The 12,498-nt window shown below is 39.0% G+C and overlaps 1 protein-coding gene across 1 annotated transcript in view; it reads right to left on the reverse strand.

Annotated features, from left to right (window-relative positions):
- Window positions 1-1,806: 1,806 nt before the first annotated feature.
- Window positions 1,807-12,498, reverse strand: part of LOC102008488 (palladin) — a gene marked incomplete at its 5' end in the record, with an annotated part of 37,743 nt that continues 27,051 nt past the window's right edge. The window contains 5 exon segments of the mRNA XM_013513428.1: window positions 1,807-2,634; window positions 3,870-4,003; window positions 4,523-4,688; window positions 7,423-7,630; window positions 11,403-11,535. Of these exon segments, the coding sequence (XP_013368882.1) occupies window positions 2,462-2,634; window positions 3,870-4,003; window positions 4,523-4,688; window positions 7,423-7,630; window positions 11,403-11,535 (814 nt within the window).

The raw sequence follows: 12,498 nt of genomic DNA on the forward strand, positions 1-12,498 counted from the left end.
TGCTGGGTTTGAAGATAGAGGGGGCTCCCTGGTAAGGAATATAAACGGTTTGTAAGAGCTAAGAGCACTAAATGAGACCTCTGCCCTGTAGCTGCAAGGAGCTAAATTTTGTCACAATCACTAGAGTTTGGATGGGAATCTTGAGCTCCCAACAAGAACGCAGCCCAGCCAACACGATGATTTTAGCCTTATTGTAAGCAGAGAACTTGGCCATGTCATGCCCAAACTCCTGACTCAGAACTATAAAAGTGATACCTGAAGCCTGTAAGTTTTTGCTAATTTATATCAGTAACAGAAACTAAAACAACTGAATTTTGCTTCACAAAATTACAACTATTATTTGTTAAATATTTATTGATGTTAAATCCACATTACACCAGCACAACAATCCAAAGTAGTAAGATAGTACTTTTTTTTTTTATAAATACAACATAAAAGGTGGCAAAATATTGCTAGTTAATCCCCAACCCAGCAAATTAGCAAAAAAGTCACATTCAGAAAAATTTGGCAAGTTACCTATGACATAAACCATAATTCTACACTCTATGTAGGTCCATGAGACTCTGTATGTTAAACTCCACATTAGCAATACATGTAAGTGTGGCCAAAGAAAACGGCACCACACTGCATAGAACATCTGCCACCCGTGCTCGATAATCATTTAAAACTTGGTTGGTTGGTGTTCTTACAAAGAAGTAGAAAGCTGTACATGTGAAGCAGTAATATGAAATATATGGGGTGGTATACAGCTATAAAATTATTTTAAAAATACTATGTATGAATTGAGTAACTGAGCTAAGAAAGTTCAACACTTTTATTATAAATAATGAAAGATAATATGTGTTTTGCACAAGGGATACAGTGTTTGTTTGTCCTAGCAAAGTACCATTAAAGCCTCATGTTTTCTACTATTAGGCCAAATTATTTTTTCTCACTGAAAGATTTTGTTGGTTCCGACTTAAAACCATCAAGTCTGGTCAGAATCATTTCATTCTAGCGGATGCAGAATCATATGCATTCGAAAAGTGGTCTTTGCAGAGATGCCTTAGAAACTACTCGGAACCTAGCACCTTCGTAAGACAATCACTTCTCAGCCTTTGGAACTTTTTTTTTTTTTTCTTTTTTTCCTGGTGCCGGGAATCGAACTTACGACCTTGCGCTTGTCAGGCAGGCGCTGTGCTGCTGAGCTAAATCCCCAGCCCCATGAGCCTTTTGGCTAAGATCAAGTGAAGACAGTGTTTCACGGCAGCAGGTAAGTGAACTATTTTCCATTCTCCATGTCTTCAGGCCAATGGAAAAAAATACATCACAGCACAGACCTGTTTGTGTCTCTCTTTAAGTCTCCACTTCTCTCAAGCAGACCAGCTCCTGCAGGCAGTTTCTCATTTATGCCACTCTTGCAGTCTCACTCCATTTTCAACTTGCTCTACACACCTAAAATCCTCAGGTACCACACAAACTCCAGATACACTGACATCTCGAAAGCGCGTGTGTTCCAAACTTCTGGCTGACCCTAGATTTCTCACTTTTAAATGGCAGTGTTTGCTTTTTGCTACCTACATTTTAAGATTAGTTTTCAAGAAAACCAAAGAAAAGTCTGGCCTTTGCCACCTCTCCTGCCCCTTCTACTTTTATCTAAATGAATACAGTGTAACTATGCTGGTCGTTTTTTCCTTCATTCATCCCCTACTCATCCCAAACCTGTTTCCTCCGAATACTGCATACCTTGGTCATCTGGGTGGTTCGGATACCTTTTGTGGAATGGACTGTAATACGTTTCTGCTTTACTCAGAAAGCTCTGTATTATTTATATTTAAATTAGCCTTTTAATATGGTTTGTAAATAAGCTTCCTACCAAGGTGGCATGAAAAGAAAATACTGCGCAAAAAAAAAAAGGTTAAGAGCTAAGATAGTACCCTTGTTAGAAAACTTTTGAATTAGTAAGATTTAAGGCAAACAGTTCCTTCTTTATGATTTAATATAAAACAGTTTGCAAAGACAAGGCATTTACTTGGATTTCTTTGTCATGTTCTCTTCCTTTTTCATCCTTAAATATTGCACTTGATTCACTTGAGCTGTCCGAATACACTGCGCTGTAAAACATTTCACACTACTGTGCTACACAGCACCTATAGCTTGTGTTTAAAGGCACTTGTAGATAATGTAAATTGTTATCACTGATTTCCTTTAACGTTTTGGCATTTCAGACCACTTTAATCACAGCAATTCCCAGTTTTAAATTGGACAAAAAATGCAAATTTTGTGTGCAATGTGTACATTTCTATAAGCATCACCTACTTAAACTCTAAGTTTGGTATAACAAGTAAGAAAAATATTATTTTGGTGTTTTTTATTTCTTATACGTCAAAGTATATTTCTGCCTTTCACATAATGTGACAGAGAAACTTGTTGGTCAAGGCTATGGCTGTCTCGGTGTTTCAGCTTTAACAGGAATACTGGATTACAAGTCCTCGCTCTCTACCAGGCCTGTATTCAGCGTCAGGTGAGATGGGCTGGCTTCAGGTTGGAAGGCTGCTTTGATGTCTAGTCCCTGGTCTGACAGCGCTGCGTAGCGACTGGCTGAAGGCCGCACTTTTTTCGGCTTGGTGGTCTGTGGCTGCTGATGCCACTGGGCTATAAAGGAAAGAGAGGAAATTAAGATTTTTAACAAACACATACTTGGAAATCTCTATGTGTTTTAAATAAACATAGACTATCTATCTTTTCTCTATTCTTTTGGTACCAGCAATCAAACTCACGACCTCGCGCTTGCCAGGCAGGCACTTACGCCACTGAGCTGTATCCCCATCAACACAGACTATCTTTCAACAGATACCAGGTACATACTCTTTATGAAGAGCTGGAGACATCCACGGTAGAGAAAGAAAATTTAGGGATACTTTTGCGTTTGACTCATGTTGCATATTTACTGTCTACACAGGTTGGTGGGATTTTCAAGAGTGGGGCAGTAAAGACCTGGTGTAGTTCATCTTTATTTTCAAGCAATAGTGCAGCACTGGGAATCTTCTGAAATAGTTACGCTTCCTAATTCTCACTCCGCCACTTTTAAAAACATTTTTTTCTTCAGCAATTATAGTGGCTAAGCATCCCCGATGGATGTTTTAGCATTAATAAATCGAAAAGAATTGGGCAGTAGGGAGGGTTGAGGCCACTCACTTACTGAAGAACCTCTCAAAGGTACCTTTTCTTCAAGAAGAGGTAAAATTTGAAATCTGTTCCCAATCATTTTGTATGATTAATCATTTTGTTTCCCTATGTCAGGGAATCACATAATACTACTTTACTAGTTTAGAAATTCAGTAGGAACATTTAAACAATAGGATGAATATAATGAAATACACAAACACAAATCTATTGCTGAGATGCTTAAGATATATTAATGAGAAAAGCACTAAGCCACAGAGGTATACATTCCGGTATCAATAGTACACACACTCCAAGTGCATTAGGACACTGTGACAGGATTGTAATATACAAGAAATGTTAAGAGACAGTCGCTTGCAGAACACAGTAATATGAAAACGTGACAAACATTTATGCCTTTGTCTACTGTTAACTCCCAAGGATGCTCGAGTAAGGAAGCCACAACTGACTATGTAAGAGAAATCAACATGCATATCTTGCTAATAATTCAGAATTCCTGAGTGATACTTGGGTATTTGTTCTCCTGGTGGAGTTTCACTATTAATGTCGAGAAACTATAAATAGAAAGAGAAAGAGAACATGAGTTTTTCTGGTAAATAAAATGCTATCATCGTTTCTAAGATTAGCCAAGAGTAATGTGATTTGCTGTCCAGGTGTCTAGTCTTTTATAATTCAGCGAGTCACTGGGATGAGGTGGCACTCACTGTAAACATCCAGCCTGGCAGTGCAGGACACAATCCCTGCTTCGTTCTTGGCTGACACAGTGTACCACCCAGCGTCTTCTTTTGTAGCTCCCTGAATAAGCAGGCAGATGTAGCCATGGTTATCCTGGTGCATGCTGGAGGAAAGGATAAAGTCATTAGGGCTCTGAATTTTTAAAAAGTGGCTTTGGACATGAAGCATCATTTTTAATTAGGTCATTAGAAACAGAATTGTGCACGTAGCAGATAATGGGGCCCTCCTTATTCTGGAGAGGATGCTAGCCCATTAAAGTTAATGGGGGAGAAGAGCAGAACCTCAAGAGGTTGAATAAATCTGTTCTCTTAATGTCTCGTTGGTCTGCCTTTACAAAAACCACTGAATAGGCCATCACCACTGAGGCAAATGAATTCATCTTTTCTTTTGATATGAACATTTAAAAGTCATTGCTAGGATAAATCAGGGCATGCTTCATTACATACTAGTGTAGCTTCTTTCAAAACCCTTAAAGACATATATTTGGGTCAAGAATGATTTTTGTCTTTGATATCCTCAGCAGCCTGGCTTTTATATGACATGGATTTACATGCTATATAAAATATCTCTTTTTTTTTTTTGCATATCATTTGGATGAAGTTAAGTCCTTATGTCGTCTTACCTCACTCGGTCAGTGCTGTGGGTGAGCGACTCATTTTCTTTCTTCCAAAATATCTGAGGTGGCGGGACTCCTAAAACACGGCATTCCATCCGCACTGGGTACCCATCAGCAACTCCTGTGTTTTGGAGCTTCTCAATGAACACAGGAGGTTTGTGTGCTTCCTTAGCTAAGAGAACGTAAGGTGAGTTCTCTATCAGTGACACACAGAAGGAGCTCGAGTACATCGGTGATATACAAAAGGATATTATTCAGAAGGCTTTAGGAAGATCGCTTGAGTAGTTCTTTTACGATACCCTTTTTCGTTCAGGTAGTAAAATGCTAGGTCCCTGTCCAAGTTACTGTTATCAAGCAAAGGTTCATATACCTCATTCCATTCATTTACTTCCTCAATTCAAGCCTTATAGGCCCACACGGCCCCCGGCCATCTGCTGCACAGAATGCCTGTGTGACAGGTTGCGGGAGCCTCTTAAGTGATTGCTAGTATCTGTGATGGCCTCCCTGCTAATTCATCACCACTCATCCAGTCCTCACCAACTACCGCCGCCTAGTGATGCCAACGAGAAGTATTTCTTGGAATTTGATGCATTTAGATTCCTTCACCTCAATGGGCAATGTTTGCTTTAAAGATTTTGAAGGTTTAAAACCCCCTGGCTTCAGTAAGATCTAACAAAGGATTTAAATGGGGGAGAATCACAGAGGGGGCGGCTTCATCTAAGTTGGCAGCTTTAATTGGTCACCTATAAACTAGGAATGTGCCTTTTATAAATTACAGACTCTAATTTGTATTTTTTATTAGTACATTTTTGTAGTACATAACGAGCACATTCATTGTGGGTAGGTGGTACATGGACTCGACACCTATTAATTCTTTTACGTCCCCTTCCCCTCCCTTTCTCCCTACTCCCAATAGCTCTTAGCCCCTTCCCATTTGTAAAGCAGTATCGCTCTATTTCCTATTGTATTTTTTGAAGAAAGCTATAAAAAGGTAGCTTTCTTATGACCTTATAAGGAAGAAGCCATAAAAAAGAAAATTTCATTGCTTAGAACTGATTTTTTAACACTGGTTATTACCATCCAATGACAACTTTTCTTGGGTCAGTGGTGGAAACGATTTTAGAGAGAGAATAAGATTTAATAATTCTCTCCTGAGCCACCAACAATGATTTTGACAATGCATGTTTTTCTCCATCACCCACCCCCTCATCTGGAGTGACAAAAACATCACAATAAAGCAGGTTGGAGAAAGAAAGAGAGCTCAGAGGATAAAAATTCTACCTGAAATTTTTCGATGCCTCAAAGACTCTAAGACCTTGAGTAATTAATATAGAGGGTTCTACTTTTATTGAATTTTACATGGTCACCTGACCTTGGCTATTTTGGGGAAAGTGGGGACAGAAGGTCATTTCATTTTGTTTGTGGGTTTTAATTTTGAAAAGAACTTGAAGTACTTAAAAATAAGCCTTATCACAGCAGCCTACCACTAAGAATAACACGTATCACTTGGGAGCACTGCTATACCAGGTGCTGGTTATGCGGAACTTCCTACACCTTTTTGTGACTAAATTTGTAATAAAAATGATGCATTTTGGTCCCCATTTTCATACAAAGAAAGTGAGATGCTGAGGTACATTTGCCAAGGGTCATACAGGGAGTCAGGCAGACATGACCGGGGTTGGAACTGAGATCTGATACCAGAGGCCTTGGTTCCTATTACCGTGCACTGCCATCTTCTGACAGAAGTGCCGAGGCACGCCAGGATATCTGCGTGTCCTAGACCCTCAAGTCTCAGCCATGAAGGACAGATATGATCACAATGCACACTGAATGGCAGAAAAAGAGTTCGAGATTAGAAGAACGAATGAAACCAGTCCTGGTGTGTAAGAATGTGGAGTACTTTGCATATGATTTAAAAGCACGGCTAAAGTAACACCACAACCTACATATTCACACATTTTTGTGTGAAAAGTATTTTGGTGCCATCCTTAGAACCATCATGCAGGATTTTGGCCCAGACCTCTCGGGTTTTATTTTCAGTACCACTCTATTGAAGAAGTTCAGTGGCTCACGGTGTATTTGGATGAGCACAAGGGACCAACAGAATGTTTTGAACCTCATCCTCAGTTTATTAAAGGAGACCCTGAGAAAGGAGATTTGCTCTGTTTGTGTCATAGAGAAGTTATGAGGACTGAGATAACATATATGATAAACTTTGTAAATAGAGGTATAAGAAATAAACATTATGTTTTGTTAAAAAAAAGAGAGAGATCAGTTAATCAGAATCTCTACTTATGTCTAACTCCTAAGAACGGTATAAATCTTTCCATAAATATATTTTCCTTTCAGGCTTCTCAAAAAAGAAGGCTTCATACCACACGACTCGTACAGTACCACTTACATTTACCTACGGTGCAACTGATTAAAGAGAAAATCTGAATCTGACCACGACTTTGGGTGTAGAAGACAATGTTGTCTTAAAATTTTGAATTTTAAACCACTGCACATTTGGTTAAAAACTAGGTCTGCATGTGAACTCTCTGAATAAGCACATTCTTTAGTAATTAGAGCCTCTGCGGCTGTTCTTTTTTCCCTGTGAAATACCGAGGGCCATCACATACACTAGCATCCGTATGACCTAGAAAAGTTGCTAGAAGCCTTTCCCTCTTGGGAATGTTCGTGGAGAAAGGAAGAGTAAATAAGAATGGTTACACTAAAGTAAGAAAAATTAATGTTTCTGACTTGCTAAGCCTTATAATTTGTCCTCATGAGAGATCTTGATAATGCAATCTATTTTGTCAGCAGTTTGAATTATTTTCCATACTGGCTATAAAATGCACAATTACTTTACACCTGCAATCTGACATTCACTGTGGCAGAGAGAAAGGATTCACTGAGGAGCCTACCAGCAACCACAAGCTCCAGGCTGAACGAGTTCTGTCCTGCTCGGTTGGTGGCTATACACGTGTAGATGCCGGCGTCCCGGGATGTGACTGGCTCTATGATCAGAGAGTGCACGCCATTTTCCCGGACGAGCATCTTGTGAGCACTGTCGGGGCGTACTGGCTTTCCGTCTAGTTGCCAGCTTAGATCTGGGGTTGGTAACCCACTGACCTAAACCGGAAAGGAAATACATATAAAATTCTCTGTTAAAATAGAGGGAAACAGCCAGGCGTGGGGCAGGAGGATCACTTCAAGTTCGAGGCCAGCCTGGGCTATGAATAATTTCAAGGCCAGCCTGAACTGCATAAGGAAACCCTGTCTCAAAAAGACAGAAGATAAAAAAAGAAGGAAATCACTGATAACTCAGAAACCAGCATACACTCCTTCCTTGGTAGCACGAGAGGCAGTTTTTAGAATCAGTGCATGTAGTCTTTTGTTTAAAACCTTCCCAGGGCTTCCTCCGCATTCAGAGGTTCGCTTTGAAACATTTTGTACAGAACAACCTAAGGACAAGGGATACGAGGATTAAAAAAATTTCTGTCATCGCCTAACCTCACCCAGGCCTATAAAAATTCCTGGGATGAAGTCAGCACCAGCAGCTCAGCAATTTGGAAATGAAATGTCCAACCATAATAACAATAACAAACACTCAGCCGCGTTTATATACTGTGAAGCCGCTCTTTCAGGAGTGGCCATTGCTATGGAGACATTAGTTAACGCATCCATCAGCACAGAGAGCTATTATTATTTTATAATCCTTGAAATTGAATAACAAAAGCAATATAAAATTACCCAGAAAGCCATCTCAACAAATTAGCATCACAATGGAAACATCATAAAATCTGAAGAGCATGACAGTTGTGCTGTCCAGATAACAGATAAAGCACATTTAATTGCAAATAGCACGTCACACTACTAAGGGTAGGGATGGTCGCCATCTGCCGGCTTTACAGGGTTTCCCTCGATTTTGAATAGGACAAAAGCACTGGTAAGGCCTTTCTACCTCCTTTTCCTACAATTTTACAAGTGGGAAATTATATACAAAAAGATGTCTGTTAGGCTATGAAACAATTCCTTTCAAGGACGAGCTTTGCCCAAATCAGCCAGAGAACTCACAAATTCCATGCTGTTGTATATGTATTCATCTATATCAACTGTAAGATGCCTCCCGCACACATAGCAAAGTGAGTGAACAGAAAAAAGATATTAAAATTACGGGTTTAGAGGATGAAGAGAATTTGCAAACAAACAGCACGTAGGCAGGCAACTTGGTGCGCTGAGAGGCTGGGCTGTGTGCTGCCCTGGGTCCACCGCCAGCCCTCCGCGTGCGCTGCTGCCCGCAGGTCGCTGGGAGGGGTATGGAGGAGGAGGAAGCAGATACTTCGGGTTATGCTCCACGTCTTGCCCGAGTTTAGAAATGAAGTGGCAATGTTTGTTCCCACTCAGCTACGTGAGAGCCTGGACGAGGTGGGCCGTCTCCTGACTGAGGCCATCGTTTCATTTAGTAGGTGAGTTGCCCCAAACTGTACTCTCCCTAGTTCACAGAGGATCTGTCCGAGGGGGCAAAGTTACTTATCTTCAGGCAAAGGAAAACGCCCTGTTGGTTTAACCTCAGCCTTCCTGGCGAGTAAGTAAAGAAGCATGATCTCAGGAGACAAGGGCATGGAAAGTGGGTCACAGCTGGAACACGTCTGTGCTTTTGGTACACACAGAAGTGGGGGAGAAAGGAATGTACTTGTTTCTAGCGGGGTGGGAAGAGTTCTTTGCCCTAAGATTTAGTACCAAGTAAAAATACGGTGTCTGTGAATGTACTCATGGGCTGGGGGTGGGGAAACACCTTTTGGGGAAATGAGCTGTTGCTTGTTGATCTTCTCAAGGCGTTTTTCTTTCTCAGAGTTAAACACATTGGGAGCTTTTTTTCTGAAGCAGGAAGCACCCTATCTGTTCACAGGGCAAGCTATTCACGTTCTCTTTATCCGGGTCAGATCATCAGAATTAAGTCAAGTAAAGGTTACTTTTGTCCCCAGTATTCTTTTGAAGGCAGACTGTTCAGGGGCATTTATGTCTCTGTGCACTGAAATCAAGTATTATGATTTCAGGCTTAAATATAATCAAAAATAGATATAACACTTTGGCCAGTCTCTTTATACCTATCATTTAGATCCACTATCATAGCTTATTATTTTAAAATAAGTGGAAGATTTTCTGTAATTTTACTCCAATGTAGTTAAAAAAATTGATTTTCTTACATAATTCCATTTTTATATTTGAAATTAATAATAATCCCTTGGTATCATCTAATAATCTATCTAAAGTAAAATTTCTCCAGTTATAAATGGTCTTCATGAATTTTTAAAATGTTTTTAAAATTTACTTTTTAAAAATTAAACGATGTTCATTTTTTCTTTTTTTATGTTTTTGAGACAGCAGTTCAGGCTGCCTTGAACTCACTTTGTAGCATAGGCTGGCCTCAAATTCACAGTGATCCTTCTACCTCAGCTTCCTGAGTGCTGGGATTACATGTGTGTAATCCACACCTGGACAATTTATATTTTGTATAGCAACTGTTTTGAAATATGTATATGTTATAGGAAGGTTAAATTGAGCTAACAAATTCATCACGTCATATGCTTATAATTTTGTGGTAAGAACACAATTCTGCTCTCTTAGAGCATATCTGCTTTCAGATATAGAGCTACTAACTGTACTCATACTTTATACAAGACACTTTCAGTTGAACTTCCTTCTAACTGAAATTCTATATTGTTTGATGAACGTCTCCCCAGTTCCCTTCCCTTCGCCCTCAGTAATTACCATTCTCCTATCTGATTTTATGAGTTCAACTTTTTAAAGTGAGATCATGCAGTATTTGCCTCTGTGTGCCTGGATTATTTGTTTCTCAGCATCAGTCATGTTGTCACAAATGACTGGATTTCTTTCTTTTTAAAGGCACAGTAGTATTCCACTGTTGCTATACTTTCTTTACCCATTCATATGTTGGTGGACACCTACATTGTTGTGGATAATGTTGCTGGGGACAGGAGTGTAGATATCTCTGACACACTGATTTCAGTTCCTTTGGATAAATTCCCAGGAGTGGGACTGCTCATTGTATATGGTAGTTCCCATGAATGAATTTTTAATTAGAGGCTAAAAAAGGAAGCAAATACATATACTGAAACTCAACTTGTTATTTATACTGTAAAATGAACTATGTTTGAAAATAAAATATTTTAAAGAATACTTTCTATATGTTCCTAGAACCCCAGATTTACTTTTTGAAAAACCAAGTGCCCACACCCTCTAACCCGCTTATGCCTATTTGTGTTCTGCAATCCCAGAGAGAACCAGCAGAGGGAGCCCAAATTATTTTTTAAAATTATCCATATTTAAGATCAGCAAATAGGGCAAAAAACAAACAAAAGAACACACACACATTAAAAAAAAAAACCTTTCAGAGTAATAGTCCTTAAGTATTTTTTTATTTCAAATTCCTCTAAGAAACTACTGAACACACCCAATTTTGTATATAATTTCAGTGTCCACACCCCTAATAAAGCCTACATACCCAAAGACCCTCAGTTAAGAAGTCTTACGGTAAATAGGAGCAGGATGGCACTTACTGATCTAGAGCTTGCATGTAAAAAGAATAAAGATCACCTAATGATTAGGACCCATGCCAGACTCATCACATTTACCAAAAAAATGAAAAATTTCCAATGGTTCTCAGGAATATGAATATGGAGGGTTTGGAATAAAAACACATTTAATAGTAAAAGAAAAAGCATAATGAAAAACAGCATGTAAATACTCAGTATAGTTCACTCTTTTTCTGTTTTGCTGGAATCATACTTTACACATAATTTTCCCAGTAGGAAATATATAGAAATAGCAGTGAAGGGAGAGTAAGGCAATAATTTGGCAGGCAGTAATAAACTCTTACTTTGCAATCCATCCTGCAGAGTTTTCCTTCTTGAACAGTCAGGTCTCCAGGAGCCTGCAAGAAGTGAGGTCTGAAGAATCGCTCTTGAATTGGTTCATTTTCATCTGCACTGTCCCTTGATCTAGAGCGAGGCCTTGAAACAGGACATGATAGGTAGATGAAAATACAGACAGGCAGTGGTTACTCACAGGGTATTCATTGTGTTTTCTTTCCTTATCCAATACCTGCCCCCAAGATTTACATACAAAAAATCACAAAGGCAAAATCTTGTTTAATTTCAAAGTGTGTGATAAATATAACAGTTTGCAAAATGCAAACAACTATTAACCACAAAGGGGAAAAAGTAAAGGGGAGTTTCCTACAAATGAGTATATTTTTTGTTTTAAATATTTTAAAGCCTTATTGTAGAAGTAGGACCAGCTTTTGCTCATTTGTTTAATACCAATTCTTTTTCAACAGAAGTTGTTATTAACTTTCCACTGTGATTTCAGTTTTGCAGGGAATTGGAAGTGTTTATTTTATGAAAACTTAATATATTTCAAACAAGAATTCCTTTTCAAACTAAGAAAACAAATTACACTTTTAGGCAAATTTCCTTTTGCATTAGTTATCCATATGCCTAAAAGCATTGTTTTTTTGCTTTCAAAGAAGATTGTGCAGATCGCTCAGATTTTGTGGGTTTCTTCTACTTCTAAGTGTGCTGCGGGAGAAACGCAAGTTAGTGTACTAGCAGGGAAGACTTAAGAAATGAGCACGGTGCTGAATGCAAATCAATAGAAGAGAGATTTAAAGACACGACTGGAAAAGGCAGGATGGAACAGATGAAGCAAATAAAAGATTGCTCTATTAGTGTAATAATTATCAGTGTTTTAATGTAGTTTACTTTTCTCCAAATGCAGGTCTAGTGGACGACAAAAACACTTGTAGGACTCACTGATGTACGGAAAAGCTTAAATGTACCGAAGACTATAAGAAAAGTAAAAGCGAATAATGCAAGACACTGGGGCTAATATTAAATATGTTGTGTTTACAGTCACAGACATAGGCTGAGGATCCTGGGAACAGACACTGCTGCAGTAAGTTTAGAATTAAATCT

The sequence above is a fragment of the Chinchilla lanigera genome, unplaced genomic scaffold, assembly GCF_000276665.1.
Source record: "Chinchilla lanigera isolate Chin_1 unplaced genomic scaffold, ChiLan1.0 scaffold00002, whole genome shotgun sequence".
Taxonomy (NCBI): Eukaryota; Metazoa; Chordata; class Mammalia; order Rodentia; family Chinchillidae; genus Chinchilla; species Chinchilla lanigera.